This window comes from Arachis hypogaea, chromosome 4, assembly GCF_003086295.3.
Source record: "Arachis hypogaea cultivar Tifrunner chromosome 4, arahy.Tifrunner.gnm2.J5K5, whole genome shotgun sequence".
Taxonomy (NCBI): Eukaryota; Viridiplantae; Streptophyta; class Magnoliopsida; order Fabales; family Fabaceae; genus Arachis; species Arachis hypogaea.
Genome location: NC_092039.1, coordinates 13,799,636 through 13,818,802, shown reverse-complemented (window position 1 = coordinate 13,818,802; position 19,167 = coordinate 13,799,636). Strand labels below are relative to the sequence as shown.

The window sequence follows — 19,167 nt, the reverse complement described above, 5'->3', positions numbered from 1 at the left end:
AAAATATAATCTGATTTATTAATATAATTGATGTCAGGATAACATTGAATCACTTTTATAAATGTTAGGGATTCAAATAGAACGATTTAATACCTCAAACGTGGGGACAAAAACGATACTTTCCTCCTCATTAAAAGTTAATTCGATCTCTTTTTTTTTTTTTAAAAATATCCTATTTATTTTATGATGTCCCTGTTAATATTAAAAGCAATGAACCAATGATGGCACTTAATGAGAATTCGTTGAGACTTGAGTGAGATCCAAATCAAGAAAGACCTAACTCTCATAATAGAAAGTCTTTTCCTTCACCTCCTTATAGATTAGCACACCCTATTTTACATCATTTAGCCAATAGAGGAAAAAATGGTTAACAGCACTACCGAGTGCAAGTTTCTTATTGTTAGGGAATTTGATAAAGAAAGGGATGTCAAGGTGGTGGAGAAGCTTGAAAGGAACTGTGAGATAGGGACCAAAAAAGGGGTCTCCATTTTCACTAACATGATGGGTGACCCTTTGTCTAGGATTAGGTTCTACCCCATCCGTGTTATATTGGTATGTGTATGTACCTAATATCTTTTCATCATTTAATTAATGTAATTCCGCTGCTGATTTATTGTCCAAATTAAAATCAAAATTTTTCTTCTACCCCTTAATCAAAGTTTACATTATCTATGTTCCATACTTTGTAATCTATTTTATATATATAGTTAAAAGTAGGGTAAAAAACCTATATATCCTATGTTTACAAAGCATTATTTTATATCACGTGATTGAAGTATACTAGACTAAACTATTTATTATTTGCTTCATAAATAATTATTATAAATGCAGGTAGCTGAACTTCTTGAAAGCAAGGAGATTGTAGGGGTAGTTAGGGAATGCATTAAGAATGTTGGGACTACTACTCCTCCTGGTTCACTCTTGAAGATGGGTTGCATCATAGGCCTTAGAGTCTCTCCTACTTACAGGTAATAATATAATTAACATCCACTTTCTTTAGTTTTAATCCGATAAATTTAACAATTTAGCTAAAAACCCTTATTAAACTTATTAATATAAAAACTTTTCAATGAAAAATAAGAAATTTGGGATGTTTTTGGTTTGCGTTTTTTTTATTTTTATTTTCAGTCTTTTTTATTTTTAAAATTTTGCTAAAAAAAAAAGAGAAAATAGAAGGTAAAAATATATAATTTTATTGTTTTTATAATTTTTTTTACAAAATTCAAAAAGCAAAAAATACTAAAAATAAAAATAAAACTAAAAACATAAATCAAATACATCCTTAGATTTTCAATATATTTATTTAATAACTTTAACCAAACAAATATCTTGAACAACAATATATATATTAGGTCATAGTGCATGTTGGTAAAAAATTATGTAAATTATCATTCAAATATGCAGGAGAAAAGGGGTTGCATTAAAACTTGTTACCTCACTTGAAGAATGGATGGTGAGAAATGGAGCTGAGTATTCATACCTAGCAACAGAGAAGAACAATGAAGCATCCAAAGCCCTATTTGCTCTTAAGTGCAACTATGTGAGTCTCAGCTCACTTGTCATTTTTGTTCATCCAACTAGCACTAGCACATGCCTACCAACAAAGCATATTTCTGAAAGGGATATTAAAATAGAGAAGGTGAACATAGATCAAGCAATTTCCTTGTACAAAAGAATCTTGAAAACCAAAGAATTGTATCCATTGGACATAGACACTATCCTCAAGGAGAAACTAAGTCTTGGAACATGGGTATGTTATTACAAAGATGAGGGTTGCATCAAATTGCAAAACATGGTAGATAATAATGAAGATTTTATTACAACCAATAATAATCAAACCCTAATTGGATCAACATCATCATCATGGGTAATTTTTAGCATATGGAATACTTGTGAATCTTATAAGCTTCAAATCAAGAAGTCTTCTCATCATCATCCACTAAGGTTTCTTCACACAACACTGAAACATGCAAGAGAGAAGATTATTTTCCCATGTCTTAGAATTCTAGTGAGTGAATCACTGAGTAGACCCTTTGGATTTCTCTTCCTATATGGGCTCCATGGAGAAGGAAATAACCTTGGAAATCTCATGGAATTCATATGGAGGTTCACATCAAGGTTGGGAGAAAGCATGAAAGATTGTAGAGTGGTTATCACTGAGTTAGGGCTTGGTGATCCACTTGCAAATTATGTTCCTCAGACAGATTCTATGTCTTGCATTGATGATCTTTGGTACACAAAAAGACTCTCATCAATTGGACATAACAATGGAAAGGATGAAGAAATGGCTATGAAGAGATATGTAGGGAATAATGTTTTTGTTGATCCTAGAGAATTTTAGAGCTATGTATGTATTTCCCTTTCAATTTCAAGCCTAGCTACTATTAAATTGACCTAATAAATTAGATTGGTTTAACTTCTATATCTTAGCTTCATGATCTCTCTTATCAATTATGATCTAAGTTGTTAGTAGCTAGCTTAACTAAAAAAATTACATTGATGGTTAAAATCTTTAATTTACTGCCTTTTTAATTTATTGTTTTCCTATTTCTCTATTTATTTCTTCTTAATTTATATGTCATTATCATTTTCTAATCACGATTTTGTTAAGAAATTAATTTCCTTTAGAAAAAGTCTAGGGGCCAGCAATTTTATTGTATTTTGGCCAGCATATAATCGGCAGAAAAAGGTGAGCCATTAGATGAAATCTCACACCAATCTCACACCATCAAATCATCATTGATGGCTAGTTGATGGCTACCAATCATAAATGTTGCTGGCCCCTAGCATTGCTCTTTTCTTTAATCCTACAAAATAATGAATAAACAAAAACTAAGAAGAGGAAAGATAAATTTAAAGAAAAAAATATTATTGATTAATTATCGACCGAAAAAAGTTAGTTATTGTTTTAATATATCCAAATATATTGGATTAAGAATGTATCAATGAATATTCTTATTTGTTATTGTGACATTTTATATATCTTTGCATTAACATATCTAAATATAATCTATATATTTAATTTAAATACATTAATATCATTGAATAATTCATAACATGAAAATATCATTGCTGAAAATAGATGTACCAATAAACCATACCTTAGACTTAGTTATGCCCTATTGACTGTATATATGCTGCCACGAAGATGTTTCAAATCAATTGAATCAATCAAGTCAATATATGTGAAAACACACACAGAAACAGCTTGTATGTAGTGATGTCAAAATTTTCGTCTCTGGTTATCATGACGTTATGACCACAACGTCGTTGTTGTATGACACAATGTAGTTACAACTCAATCATCAACTTTTTTTATTTTCAATAATTTTTTTCTATTTTAAACATTTAAAAAAAGTGCCCTTAATAAAACTAAATTAGAAATGTTTTCTTTAAAATATAAAAATTTAAAATGCTAATATTTTTCCTCTTATTGAAGAAATATTTTGAAAATTTTTATCTCTTTAATGTATAAAACAATGTAACATGATTAAATCAGAAAAGCCCCTATAGCTCAGTGGTAGAGCGTCAGTCTTGTAAACTGAAGGTCTGTAGTTCGATCCTGCATGGGGGCAATTTTTTAAATTACTTTTCTTCCATATTACGTTGCTCATTTTAGTCTAACAACTGAAATATTCACAAATCCTAAAGTTGATACTTGATAATATAAAAGCTGGACTCATAAACATGCCATTACTATATTGACCCTCACCAATATTTTTTTCTCATTGCAAGTATTTTCTCTCCAAAAATATGGAACTGAAATTGGATGCAAATTAGTAGTATTGGGTCTGTTTTATTCTCATTTAAAAGTCGGTTCTTAAGAATTCTTGGAGCAAAATTTAAATATTGGACACTAATTTTAACTTAGAGATCGTCTAACAAGGAGAATGAATTATATTATATGTTTATATATTTTCACCGTTCATTAAACATTTTTGTGAATCTCATTTGATCCCACCTTCTGAATCAATGGTAAAACCTAAAAACCAAGACATGATAAAAAGCATATATAATCTTTAGATTGAGAGAATCTATTATGAAATAGAAATCCACTAAAATGAAAAAATTTGTAAAATAATAAAGTAAAAAACTAATTAAGTAATTATTATTAAATTTATATATTCTATTATGTGAAAACCCCACAACTTTGATTCAAGAATAATTAAATTTTCACTTTATTATCCTGAAGTTACCACCAATCTGTACTAAAGGCCAAAGTCCAATTTTTTGACTTTCCTTCTCTAATTATTCGGATTATAATGAATTGTGTTCAAATCTCAAATCTTTCCATCCTCTAGAATGGGAATAGATTGGATAGTTTCCAACCTCGCAGAGGACTCAGACAAGGAGATCCAATTTCTCCTTATTTATTTGTTTTGTGAATGGAGAGATTGGCGTGCTTCATTTTCAAACAAGTTGACGAGAGTATTTGGGATGGTATGGCTGTTTTTAGAGGAGGATCTAGAGTTTCTCACTTGATATTTGTCGATGACCTCCTCCTTTTTTATAAAGTGGAGAAAAATCAAGTTCAGAATAATGTCGTACACACCTTGGAGTTGTTCTGCAAAGCTTTAGGTATGAAGGTTAACATTGAAAAATCCAAAGCTATTTGTTTTAGAAAAATCTCTAATAGAAGGAAGGAAATGTTGTCTGGTGTTTCTCATATTCCTTTTGCTAGTGACCTAGGCAAATACTTGGGGTGAACCTTAATCATCCTCGAGTTGCTAGGTCTGTTTTTTCGAACTCTTTGAGAAGATCAAGAATAGGCTGGCTAGTTGGAAAGGTCGACTCCTTAACAGAGCAGGCAGGCTTTGCTTAATTAAATCTATTGCTTCTTCTCTACCTATTTACCAGATGCAAGTGACTCTTTTTCCTACTTCGATTTGTCAAAAGATTAATTCTATGCTTAGACAATTCTTGTGGAAGGGAAAGGTGGGGGAGCGTTGCTTAAACTTGGTCAAGTGGAGCAAAGTTGTCACTCCAAGAAAATATGGAGGTTTAGGAATTAGAGATACTCAATGTGTGAATTTTGATTTATTGGAAAAATTTATTTGGCAATTACTGGATAATAAAGATAAGCTTTGGGTAAGGATTATGTTGGCAAAATATTTATCTAGGGGTTCTTGCTTTTCATCCAATTTTTCTAATAATGTTTCAAGCACTTGGCAAGCAATTTATAATACAATCGAAAAATTTCGTGATGGTTTTGAATGGTGTATAGGCAGGATGTCTCAATCCTTTTGGTATCATGCTTGGTGACCATCTGGAATGCTAGCTCCTTTGGTTCCTTTTGTGCACATTTCTGATTCTCTCTTGAAGCTAGAAGATGTCTGGCACCATGGACATTAGCGGTGGGATATGCTTTGCATAATGATTCCGGAAGAAATTAAAGTTGATTTGATGCTCTTTGATCCTATCAAGCAAGCAGGAGATAAAACAGGTTAGTTTTGGACAAACTCAAATACTCTCACCTACTCGACTAAAAGCGGGTATGAGTGGCTATTGAAAAGAAATTTGGCTTGAATGATAATGAAAATTGGCTTTGGCTTTGGCGCTTGAGAATATCGGAGAAGATAAAGTGTTTGTTCTGCCTTTGCCTCAACAACAGAGTTCCCACAGCTAGCTACCGGTTTCAAAGAGGTCTTGCTACTTCTGATTTTTGTCAGAGATGTTATCTTGTTCTAGAGGATATTGAATATTGCTTTAGGACTTGCCAAAAAGCTCGTCAGATTTGGATTAGCTTAAACTTGGGAATGACCACTGTAGATTCTGGTTTGGATTTTGTGTCTTGGATTCAGTCTAACCTCAACAAAAATGAGTTCCTCTTTGCAGCGGCCTTTTGGTGGATTTGGAGAGATAGGAACAATGATATCTTCCATCAAGATGATCCATAGAGTAGGGAGAAAATTGTTCACTTGGCTAAACATGCTGCTCGAGATTTCTCCAATGTCATTACCACCCAAAAACATATTACTCCTTCCTCTTTGCAATATAACTGGGAACCACCTCCGATGAATGTTTATAAAGTGAACTGCGATGCAAGCGTTTTTATGCCTCTTTCTAGTGTTCTCTATTGTGAGATTCATGCTATTTGGAGAGAGCTTGTTATGCCTTGGGATTGCGAGTGCAAAGAGGTCATATGTGAAACTGATAATCTTGATGCGTTTCTTCTTGTTTCACGAGACACAACCAACATGATTAAGACTGACTTTGATCTGCTTGATAAAATTAAAGATATGCTCTAACGTAATTGGACAATTACGGTAGTACTCATTCAGCACAGCAAATAGGGTGGCTGATTTAATGGCTAAGACTGCTGCTTTTAACAAGTAGGTGTACTTGGAGTGGTTGCTGCCCCCTAATAGTTTAGATATTATTATTAGAGAAAGTCCTACTCTTTCTTATAGGTCCTTTTTCTTTATGTTATTTCCAGCCACTAAAAAAAAGCCAAAGCCCAACCACGTTACCCTTACAGCATACTATCTTAGCATGTAGCCAGAGTATATACTATCACAAAATCTGGAACGTCCAAAACTGGAATTTGATTACATTATAAATGTCAGGGTTGGTGATTTACAATCTTAATCTTCACAATCACAATACAGTGCTCAAAAAACAAATAAACAAGACTATAGGCCAATCAGGCCTTATTCCAAAGCAAGACAATAACGTTTGCAATCTCAATTTTGTCAAGGAATAAAAAAATCTAGACCTGAGCTTCTGTGAATTATCAAAGTTCCCTCATAGTAGCTGTCTCTCACCTTCATCAAATCTTGAAGGAAAGACTCAAAAAGCCTCAGAAAAAATGTAAGAATTAACTGCCAAGCCAGCTCCTCTTTCGAGCCGGCCTATGTTGCTTCATTTCACCTGTATCGATTGCCGAGTCATTGTTGATAACTGAACTCTCTTCTGCTTTGGTAGAGATTGGCTGCTTAAACCGCTCCCTGCGCTTCTCCATCTTCGCCAATGTATCAAGAATCCTTTGGCTGTCATAACCACCTATTAGATGGACAGCATTATTTTCATTTTTTGACCGTCCCTTCCTCGCAGTTTCAGTGAGTGCCGCAACTTCAGAAACATCTCTTCTGGATGTAGAAGCCTCTAAGCATGGTTCTTCCATTACAATCTGACCCTCCTCAATGTCCGAGCAGTCCTTGTGCCCTTTGTCCGGAATGTTCTGAAGTGATTTCTTGTTTCTGTGGTTGCTCTCACATTTTGAGGTGCTCAGTTTGATGGTCCTGTGACGAAATTCTTCAGAACCCACCAAAGCTCTCCGCTTCTTAGCCATTCCCTGGTTCACTGATTCAAGCATATCCTTGTGTGAGACTCTGGAACTTGAGAGAGACTGCAGAATCAATCATGAGTCCACATCACAAATTTATAATCAAACCATACACCTTGAGAATATCAATTCTCTAACCAATAATAACAGTAAGAAAGATGATGATGATGATAATTTTGGACACATGCGGTATAATATATCAAATAAATACGGTGTGATAAATTTCAGTAGCAGATTAAAGTAACAGAACCCTAAAGTGACAGCATATAAGTAAGGGTATTAACCACCCAAGCAATCATAGGCTTAGTCCTTGCGAGTTTGAGATAAGGGTTCAATCCCTGTTCACGTGCTTGTAACGACTAATCTTCTTTGGAAGAGACTAATAATGATTTCTAGGAACTCAACCACAACATTATGATAGGGAATAAGTTCAAATCATAAAACAATAACAAGAAAAATAGTAGTAAAGAATTAACATAACACAGTAAATAAGCAAAAGAGTGAAGACAGTAGTATAGTAAGCATTGAACCAATCAAGTTTGGAAAAGAAAATGAGCCCAACAGATGTTTAGTACAGATCCTTGACCATAATTTCCCCAACTTTACCTTTCCTTCCTCACTAACAAGATGTACTGATTTCCTATATCTGGGCACGGCTTGCCAACATTTACCCCTGTCCATGATTTTAGATCTACCATTTAAACAATTCTCACTACTTCTCGGCATATTTAGTTGATGCTGCTGAAATTCTATACCACCCAATTGCACCTTAGCATGCAAAGAGGTTGTATGAATTTCATGATGCTTAAAAGTATTTTCATCTTCAATCCAATTAAGGACCTCAGAAGGGGACCTGTAACACTGATACTCTTCTGCTGGGTCAATCATGAAATCTTCATCCTCAACAGCATCAGTATAACCATAAGACCCTCTGTTGTTTCTAGCATGTTCATATCTTCTAGAAACCTCCAATTTTTCAGTTACTCTAGTGCCATATGCATAGTTTCGCATGGAAGTTGCATATGATTGTCTACATTCCCTTCTTTTTTTCGAAATCTGATGATGTTTGTATTTCTGAGAGTAATCTTCCCTTTTCCCAGGCCACAAGTTATCCAAATCTAAAGGTCTGTCACAATGTCTATCCCTTCGAGCAGATCTTCTAGGATCTATATCAATATCTGAGAACGACTCTTCATGTCTATTATTTAAAGATTCCATATTTCTCTCAGAATATGGAGATATTCTATAGCTTGTGTTTAGAAACTCTAACTCATATTCATCAAGATCATCACTGTAGTATCTGTCTCCAAAACGGTCATTCATTCTTCTTCTATGAGCACCTCTCTCCTCATCAGGAAAGGATGAATGTTTTCGAGGAAACTGCCTTAACTCCCAACAAGAGTGAGGACTTGGGTCATCAGCATAGTACTCCAAATCAGCATCATGCCATTTTCTCTCTCTTCCTTCATCATCTGCCATAGGAGATCTCGATTCAAAAAAATAATCCCTCTCATTTTCATATTTTCTGTCATATTGGTTTGTCTTCTCCCGAAAGATTTCTCGATCATCCCGATATGAATATTTAGTGTGCAGAGTTTGAAGAAGGTTGTTGTTAACCTTTTCTCTGCCATAATAGAAGGATTGTTTTGTTTCCCTGTCATATCTTCTTTTACGACTAGCAAAACCTGGCGCTCGTTCTTTACAAATGTCATAATCAATAAATTGATTTCCAAACAGAGACAGATCCCTTGCACTATAACTGGGGATAGAGGAAGAATCATTATCATATTCGATGGGATAATTCAGACTAGAACCACGCCACTGTCTACCATTTTGACGCCTGCATTCCTTTTGAAATGGGCGTTTATTTCTTGAATAGTAAGTTACATTTGGTGGTCTTCTGTCCAAATTGTTGCCTTTTGAGTTCTTACGATGAACTGGCAAGGAGTTCTTCAAGCTAATGTCAGAATTCACTGATTGCCTTCTCAAAGGGATATGACTTTTCTCATTATCAACATGCACACTATTTTCTGTTGCCTCAGAATCGCTATCAGTATAGGAAGTCAGACTGAGCTCTTGATCACCAAGTGACAATTCTGATTCAATCCAGCATGGATCAGCATTATATGTGTCTATGGCAATGCCTTGCTCGGATTTCATTTCTCCCCCTGGAACTTGTGCAGCATCATTTGAATGTTTGTCTACTTCATCCTGAAGTTCATGTTCATCTACTTCAGGAATCAGCCCAGTTCTGTGAAAGTCATAGTCCAGGTAAGATTAGTGAAGCTGATACAACAAGTCCAATTCACTAAATATTGCGACTTCAAGTAATCACAAGGAACTTTAATGGAATCATCAGTCAGATCTAATATCAAATAAATAGCACACCTTTCTTGAACTGATTTTTTCACAGCTTCCAACTGATCCTCAGACACATCGAGTTCACCAGAAGTGAGAATTTTGTTATCAACTAGAGCAGGTTCCCCTTCTAATGATGCATCCATTACAGTGCTATTCCCAGAACGGGAGCAATCATCAGAGGACTCATGCACCTTGATCTGCTCAAACCAAACATAATTACTACAAAGACACGAGACAGTTAGAGCAAAAGAATTGTAGTAAACTTAGTGAGACCTCACCTGTATAATGACATCAGAATCCTGATTGCGTGGGCGCTTTACATCCATTGATGGTTTGCGTTCAATCATATTATCCTCAACCTGAATTGCTCTGCCTTTTGGCTGAGTTACCAAATGTTAATCAGTACCAACGTCCAGCTTCATATATTGAAAAAATAACTTGAAACTAATATCGTGGCATAAATATAAGTGCAGCTGTTTAAAATCTTAAGTTATAGAGAATAGATAAAAATGGGAGGAAAACTGGAAAAGAAGCTCTGCATCGGAATAGGGAGATGCTTTTCAAACCATTGACCCAATGCTCCTCTTTATGTTAATAATGCACTAGTGCAGACTGTGTAGTACAACACAAGACACCTCATACATGGCTCCTATCACCTGAATAACCTTAAAATTCTAATAATGGCCAAGTAATTATCACAAGCATACCAATTCAAATTCGGATGAAGGGGAAAGTGCACTCCCAGACACAACTTCATCAATTTGCTGACTCATGGCTTCCTGAAATATGTTGTAGTCAGCAAGAAAGTACAAAAGAAATTACCATGAAAGCTTAAATTATAACCCAAATTTTTTATTGTTCTTTCACAACAAGTACATCAGACTTACACACCTGAGTCAGCTTTAAAGATTCATCACCAGAAATACCTGTTCCCATAGTTGTTTGCCAAAGTTGCTCCTGCATGCAGTTTAAGTTTAGGTTATGGTCAGCTAAGTTTCATTAGATCCTCTGGGTTAAATGTCAATGATAGCAATACTAAAACATTAAACAAACAACCTAAAGAGTAGTACCAAAATCAAGTAGCTTCAGTATTGCGAGCTATAGAAATGGATAAAATATGAGAATTAAAGGCAAGTATGCAGCATCACATAAAAACTATAAGGTAACATTTTCGCACAGTAATATAGTAATATACGCACCAATGAAGCACAATATAGCTTCCATGTATTCTCATTAAAACCAAAGTTGAAATAATCTGTTATGTCAGCTCCGGGAACCCTCCACGATTTCTCTGGAAACATCTCAATGTTCACATCGAATATACTCCTGCAGTGGATGAGAGAATTCAGGACAGTAGATAATATATGTGAAAGCTCACTATGTCCAACATACCTAATATCACTCTGTGCTCAAAGAATCACATAAATCTATGACAATAAGCTTACTTGCTACAAATTTCGTATACCAAAGCAATTAAAACGCCATAAAAAATGCTACAGAATTAATTGAGGCGCGCATGAACTACATGTCAAAATGCATAATACACTGACCAGTACCAAGGTAGAACCGATCCATATCCATATTGAACCCCCTTAGGATTTGGTGTGGCGCAAATTCGAGTAACATGAGAGGAACTTGATGGAAGGTTCTGCAAACATGTATCGCCATTCCGCCAGCTTTTGCTCAAGGAAGAACCGATCCCCAGCGATATCAATCCTTGATTCCTTGTATACTACAAAGCACAGACACAATACACAACAAACCAAAATCTATTAGAAACATCAAATTATCCACTTCTCATTTTCAAAAATACTGCCACAAGACCAAAATAGAAAAAATTTGACAGAAAAAGAAAAAAGTAGGACTTCAATTGAAAATAACATATTAGAAAATAATGAAAAATGAAAATCAATGACTCCATTATTAATCGAATCTATGTGTTTTAAATAAAAGAAAATGCTTATTCATTACCGTATCCAATCCAATTCAACACAAAATTATCATAAAGTAACAGCAATTCAGCTTCCGAACTTGGAACGAAATGACAAACAAACCATCAAAATTAACAACTTTCAAACATGTATAGAGGATTGAAGAACGAACCTTACGACGAAAAAACAAGGAACCGTATCCACCTCTGACCCCATTCTTACTCAGAAATTCGGACCTATCCTCCAATCGCTCACCACCACCACCATCGCCGCCACCTTCACCACCGCAATCATCATCCACGTCATCAGAACGAGCAACAGGTGGAAGACCGTTGCAAACGCCTTCGTCGTCGTTCAAGACAATGTTCAATCCGTCGTCGTCGTCACTGTCACTCAAGGCAACGCAACCGCCGTCACCGTTACCGTTAGAATTGGGCGGTTGCTGTCGCTGTTGCTGCTGCTGCTGCTGCTGCTGAATGAAGAGGTCTGTGGTTGGAGCGAGAGGTGGAAGTTCCACGTCAGCATAGAGTTCTCCGAAATCGTCATCGTCATCGAAAGCTTCCATTTGCGTTTTGTGTTAGTAGCTAAGTTGGTTCCTTTCCTCCATTTTCTTCAACAAAATATCTTTCTTGCCCAAAACCCTTACAAGTCACTCAGTGTAAAGTGTTAAACCCTAACTGCTTTTTTTAACTCTTATTTTTACATTTTTAATTTTTAATTTTTCGTTTTTTCCCCTGCATGTTGTTGAAAAATTATTTGTAAATATTTGTCATAAAATTAAGTATGATTGCGTATCATTATACATAGCAAAAATGATAAATAAGTCTTGATTTTTTAAGTTTTTAACAAATATATTTCTGATGAAATTTAAATACAAAAAATTTTTTGATTTTTATAAACGAATTCTTTCGTTTATTTACTTCTCACAAATCAAATATAATTGATTGACGTAATTATAACAGTGTTTAAGTGTTCGTTATGATACCACATTGAAAGGAGGCTAAAATTTGTATGATAAAAAGATCCCTAGTAACAACAAACGATGTTGTTTTGTAAATTTTAAATTTTTTATTAAAAACTCTTTCGAAAAATATAAATTACCATATATTGCCTTAAACTCTTCACAAAAATCAGAGTTTCTTTCTCTCTAAAACGAAAATGAAGTGCCATCGAAAAAGGTGGAGTAGGAGAAATAAAACTGGTTGTTGTAGTAGTTCAGTCATCAAGCAAGATAAGCAAATTCCTAACCTTTTTATTTTTTTTGCGTTAGGGTTTCATATAGTGTAAGGTGCGATGAATATAAATGTCTATTAAGTTCTCTACTTTGCTTTATGTTTGAGTTTTGTTGAGAATAGTTATTGTCTACTCATATCAAAGGTTTTTGGAATTTTGAAGTTTGTGATTTGATTTGATTTTTGTTAAAACAATTTAGATGGCTGAAAGATTTGTAATTCCTGTTTTTCATTATGGAAAAATTTTTGTAAGGAATGGTGATAGGAATCTTGTTTATGTGAATGAAAAAGTAAAAAAATTTTTAGAAATAGACATAGATTTTATCAACTTTGATGATTTGGTAAAGTTGTTTGAGAATTTAGGATATCCTAGCTACAAGACAATATATTAGTTTGATGTTACAGCGAGTGATATTGAATCTGAACTTCATAATAGGGGATAATGAGATTCGTAAATTGTGTGACAATTTGATTAAAAAATAAAAAAATATGAATTTTACATTTATTTTGATCATCTTATCAATGAACTTGAGTATATAGAGAAAGCAGGAGTCGAAAATGCATAAACTAGGAATGTAAAGACTTGGCCAACAAAGAAGCGGAATGAAAGAAATTGAAAATGTTAATTGTACAGAACTTGATGACATCTGCGATAATCTGATGGCATCATTCTTTGATAACAGCTATGAGAGCACCTAGGATGAACCTTACAAATCTCCACCTCCAGAGTATGATGATGACAGTGATAATGAGGAGAGCAGTGGAATAGAAAAGCGTACCAAAAAGAAGAGAAATATGGCTTACATGGAGAAAAAAATGATGGTACCAAAGAAAAAAGTGAAAGAGAACAATAAAGATCCATTAAAAAGAAAGGATGCACCAAAAAAGAATAGATCAAATATTACTAAAAAATGATCCAATATACAACTAAATATTCGGCTCAGTGTAGATAAAAAAGATGGGTCTTCTTTGCAAACTGGTGGACCTAGTAATAAGTCTACTATACATTCAAATTTCACTGATTTAGAATATAACTATGAATACTATTTAGAGAATTTGCATGCCCGTGTTTATTCTAATGAAAAAATTAAAAAGTAGAGCGTTGATTTAAGTTCAATGATTTGTGAGAGGCAAATGGACGAAGAGATAAAATTATTTTTTGTTTATAAAAGTCAAAAATCTTTTTGTATTTAAATTTTGTTAAAATGTATTTGTAAAAAATTTAAAAGATCAAAGATTTATCAATTTTTTTTTAATCGATATCTTAATTTTTTATTAATTTTTTTCATCTATCTATATAACCAGTGTAATGCATGAAAAAGATTAAGAATTTTAAATATAAATTAATTTATTGTAATAATTATATTTAATTTATAAAAATTATTTTAAGTACTAATGTCCGATACATGATATTTAACTTAGTCAGAATTTATTAATTATATCTTTTTTTGTTAAATATATTTTTTGTCTTTATTATTCGAAAATAATTTCAATTTTAGTCCAACTAGTTTTCAATTTTATGTTTAGATTAAAAAAATAATAAAATTAGCTATCCTAAATTTATTAATTTTATCAATTACTTTTTAATAATTTTACTAACTATAGAAACTATCATTCATTATGCATTAATAGCTATAATTTTCAACTATGAAATATTTCTTTTTCTGTGAAATGAAATAATTTCGATATATTATATACATACTATTAATTCGGATATAATAAGCAAATATGGATAATTGAATTGTAAAAACATAATTCAGAAAATGATAATACTAAGGAGAAAAAAATAGTCAAAATTTATTTATTTTTGGTTAATTTTTTTTATTATCAAATATTTCCGCTCAAAAAAATAATGTCATTTTGGATCTTTCTAAATAAATAAGAAACTCACTTTTAGAGGAAAAAACACAAAAAAAAATTAATGATATTTTAACATTAATAATATAAAAAGATATCATCTTTTGCCAGAGTGAAAATATAAAAAAGTCGAATAGATTCTTTAACTTATTCAAATTCACTATAAAAAAATAATGAAAGAAACAAATTAATAGCAATTATATAAATAAAAGTATAATAAAAAATATTAATTCCTATGATATCTGTTGACCAATAGTCAATGGTTAATTTTTATCCGTTTCAGAATTTATCTTTCGATTGTTAAGAGATTCCTACCATAAAATTTACTATACATGTTGCTCTTAACTATATTTTAGTTAGAGAAATATGGATACGGTGATACATGTCTATTATTTATTTTGTGTGACACAGATTTTTTAATGAACATAATAGTATATACACAAAATACATATCTTCAATATTACAATGCATAAGACACAAAATGTGATCTTTTATCCTTAACTATATTTTAGATTATCTATGTTGTCCTTATTTTCCTTTTATCACTTACTGATCCTTGTTCTTTCCTCCTCCTTCGTCCCTCTCCTCCCTCCTTTTTACCACCGCCCTCCTTTCTTCTTCATTCGCCACCGTCCTCCTTTTTTCTTCATTCCTGTTTCACTTCGGCATCTCTGTTGCTCTGCTCTACCTCGTTCATATCTACGAAGTTAGTTGCCGATGTGAAGGAAAGAGAAAGACTTGCTGTCAATGGGGACATCATGTTTTCTACTATCATCATGAATCTGCGAACTCAATCGCTAGGCATTGAGGTAGCAACCAACCGCCGTCGTGTTTCCAACTATGTGCCACCTCCACTTTGCTCCTCCATTTCCACTGGCTCAACCTCCCCCACCCCTCCCCTCTCACCTCTGTTTTTTTTTTTCAGTACCTGTTTCATTTTTAAAAAAAATAAGAATTATTGTATTAATTATTGAAATAGAGTTTTTGCTAGTAGTAATTTGGGCTAATGTTAAAATATTAGTGGTGGTGATGGTGGAAAGCAATAATGATAGTAGTGGCGATGGTAGAGGTGATGGGAAAGCAGAAATTATTTTAAAAAAGAGTAAAATTAATATTTGGTTTGTATCAATGTTTCATATGCATCATCACCAAATACATTAAAAAATTTGTCTGTTTTTATGTCTATATTTTTTTATTGTTCTCTAGTGGCTGTTTAAAAAGGGTGGCTAAAGTGGCCAAACAGTATCAACAACGAATCCAAATTTGACACGTGACAAGTTTAAAGTTACAAGAATCATAGTTTGACCAAGATTAGAAATGTTAAATTTACTAATTAAACATGGTTAAAGTTTTGAATTAGAGAAAGAAGAAGGACCCTGGTTAAAATTTTGAAAGAGAGAGAGAAGAGCAAGCTATCCTCACGGCAGGGCGCTACTTTTTTCACGGTGACGTTGGAACTAGTATTTTTTTTCTGACGTTGATCAACATCTCTGAATATCTTATTAGTATTTTCAAATTGCTTCCCACCGACGCAGTCAGCGTTGGCCAGTTGCAACCGATGCTTCTCTGACATTATTTTTCTTCTTCTTCGGCAAATCGGTTTTTTGACGGCATTTTACGGAGCCAGCTCCATCACAACGAATGTATTTGTTGTCGCTGCTCCTACTATGCCTACTAGGAATTGCCGATCATCATCATCTCTAAATCGCTTCCCAGCGAGGCAGCCATCGTTGGTCCCTTGCAAGTGATGATTCCTTCCTTTAGCTCGATTGCAATTGGCTTATTTTTTTTTACCATTGCTCAACCGCAACAAAAAAAATATTTTTTGGCCATGCTTTTCTAATATTGCCATTGTGGTAAAAGAAGGAAAGTTACCATGCTTTATTTAGTCTATATCAAACATTAACATTTTTATTTAACACTTCTCTTGAAATCTTTCTTGTTACATGTTACCAAATTATTAGTTGATCAATTTTTGGCCTTTCTTAGCCACTAAATTCTTGGCCATTAGAGAACTACCCTTATATGTATATTCTTATGTATTAAAGACACTAACCAGATACACCATTAAAAATTAAACTCAAAACATACCATTAAATAACCTAAGTAACCATGACAATTAAATTTCATGGTTTATGTTGATATATAGTTATTTTTTCATTTCTTGTAATCTATCATCGAATATGTGATCCATTCTACAATGCCAGATTTTAGAATCTGTAAAATTAGTAGTGACAGATGAAACCTTAGAATTGTTGGTAATAAAGGCAATTTCATTTGGTGTAGCACTATCAAGTATGTTAGGCTACTCCTCTGTTAAGTATGCCCAATCATCTTCAAGGAATGGCTGTCTTAGACCTCATAATGTATATTTCTAAATAGAAATTCACAAGATAGTAAATTAATTTTCTTAGAGACAGAAATAAGATTGAATTTGAAGGATGGTACATATAGAACATTAGTTAAGGTCCAATTTTTGGATAAAATGACGATGCCACAAATTGTAGTTATGGTTTCAGTTCCATTTGAACATTTGATCAAAATTGGATCAATTGTTTGATGTGATTAAAAGGCAATTCAGAAAAAAGTGACATGGGCAGTGGCACCTGTGTCCATGATCCAATCATTGGAATTAAGGAAAATATGATAAACGGACAAAATGTGGTGTCTACCTGTTGAGGGTGCAATTACAGTGTTGATTACTTAAGTTTCAAGGGAAGTGTGAGAAGATCATTGCCTTGCTGATGGAAGAGAGCAAGGAGAGCCTTTTTTTTCTTCAGTGAATAAAGCATCAAGGCTTTGAGTTTCTTGATTGTTGTTTTGGTGTAAGACAGGATTCTAGTTGTCCTCATAAGGTCGTTCATCAACTACAAAATTGTCGACATTTGCAAAAGCAAATATGCATTATAAGTGAGGGGGAAAACCATGTTTATAATAGCAAGTGTTAATAATGTGGCCAGTTTTACCACAATGAGAACAACTTCTCACAGGTCCTCTGCTTCCTCCATTTCTTCCTCTATTGCCACGGCCATTTGTGCCTCTTCTTCTGCGAGTTGATATGTTGAAGGTCCAGGTGAAATCTTTGTTTGATCCATTAGAACTATTGCTATTGATAGCATTGATTAAGATCATTTTTTCTTGATTGTTCGATCCTTGTAGTTGGCATTCTTGTAGCAAGAGTAAATAGTAAATTGAATTGACATTTGAGAATAGTGTCATTAACATAATTTGGGACGTTACTGTATTGTATTGATTATTGAGGCCCCTGAGAAGTCGAATTGCGTGCTCTTGTTCTCTATATTCACGCATAACCTTCAATCCACTGGAGCACAGGTGGCAGTCACAAGTTGGGATGGGTTTGAACTCATCTAACTCCTCCCAAATTCCTTTGAGCTTGGTGTAATAGCCTGTGCTAGAAAGATCTCCTTGTTTTAAGGCAAACATCTCTTCTTGGAGATTTACTATTCGAAGTAGATCACCTTGATAAAATTTAGTGTTTTAGGTCATTTTACAGGTTTGAAGCTACAGTACATCTTAGCACACTCTGCAAGATCTCCATGCTTAAGGAGGAATGAATCTAGGAAACAACAAAAATGTTGCATCTATCCCATGCTGCAAAATTTGGAGATGTTCTTTCTACCTTTGGGAGAGTGTCATCAATGAATCCTAATTTGTTCTTTGATTTGATGGATAACTAAGTAAATGTTGCCCAAGAGTGATTATTGTGAGTTATCAATGGAGTTTTAGTGAGGATTAAACCTGGAGTTTTGTTTGGGTGGAGATAGTATGTACTGGCTGGATCTTGATTTGGATTTAACACTGTTCTTGCTGTTTGGGATTAAAGCAGCAATGTTAACTGGTTTATTAATCTTATTAAAGTTTGCAGATCTGAGACTGAAAAATTCTAATTTGAATTTTGATTTTAGGGATTAATTGGATCATCTACTCCTTCTTCTCTGGCTGCCATTGTTGCTTGCAATGAGAGGAGTTAAGTTCTTGGATTTACTTGTTGATTCAACAATCTGCAGCTTCTCCACGCGTTCACCGCACCATCACTACAAGAAAATTTTAGAATAACGAATGATTTCAACGACCAACAAAATCGGTCGCTATTAGCAACCAACTTTGCGAACCAAACAAAATGTTTTAGGAAAAGAAAAAGTTGGTTGCTAAATCGGTCGCTAAATTTCAATTAGCGACCGATTTAGTGACTATCCACTCTTGGTTGCTAAAATTGGTCGCTATTTTTTAATTTAGCGACCGAATTAGCAACCAAAACAAATAAAAAAGGCTTTTCGTGTTCGTTGGTGACTAATTTAGCGACCGATTTTGTGACCAATATAAAAACAGGATTAATAATTGTTGGTCGCTAAATCGGTAGCTAAGAAGTTAATCACTAAATCGGTTGCTAAGTGTTAAAATAGCAACTAATTTAGCGACCAACTTGAAAATGCTACTTTTAAAGTAGTTAGTCACTAAATCGGTTGCTATTTTATAATTT

At 33.7% G+C, this 19,167-nt stretch overlaps 2 protein-coding genes and 1 non-coding gene across 3 annotated transcripts; 2 read left to right on the top strand and 1 right to left on the bottom strand.

Moving 5' to 3' along the window:
- The first annotated feature begins 363 nt into the window (after positions 1-363).
- LOC112794213 (probable N-acetyltransferase HLS1) lies at positions 364-2,341 on the top strand. The gene is made up of 3 exons (XM_025836320.3): positions 364-552; positions 832-968; positions 1,405-2,341. The coding sequence occupies exons 1-3, from the start codon at positions 364-366 to the stop codon at positions 2,339-2,341; spliced, it is 1,263 nt and encodes a 420-aa protein (XP_025692105.1).
- Positions 2,342-3,503: 1,162 nt separating this feature from the next.
- TRNAT-UGU (transfer RNA threonine (anticodon UGU)) lies at positions 3,504-3,575 on the top strand. The gene has a single exon. It is a non-coding gene; the product is annotated as a tRNA-Thr (tRNA).
- Positions 3,576-6,523: 2,948 nt separating this feature from the next.
- LOC112796332 (uncharacterized) lies at positions 6,524-12,242 on the bottom strand. Its single transcript, XM_025838722.3, has 9 exons — positions 11,750-12,242; positions 11,197-11,378; positions 10,846-10,972; positions 10,538-10,603; positions 10,354-10,425; positions 9,925-10,026; positions 9,674-9,843; positions 7,892-9,536; positions 6,524-7,348 (listed from the first exon to the last, which is right to left on the bottom strand). The coding sequence occupies exons 1-9, from the start codon at positions 12,140-12,142 to the stop codon at positions 6,818-6,820; spliced, it is 3,288 nt and encodes a 1,095-aa protein (XP_025694507.1). The 5' UTR covers positions 12,143-12,242; the 3' UTR covers positions 6,524-6,817.
- Positions 12,243-19,167: the final 6,925 nt, after the last annotated feature.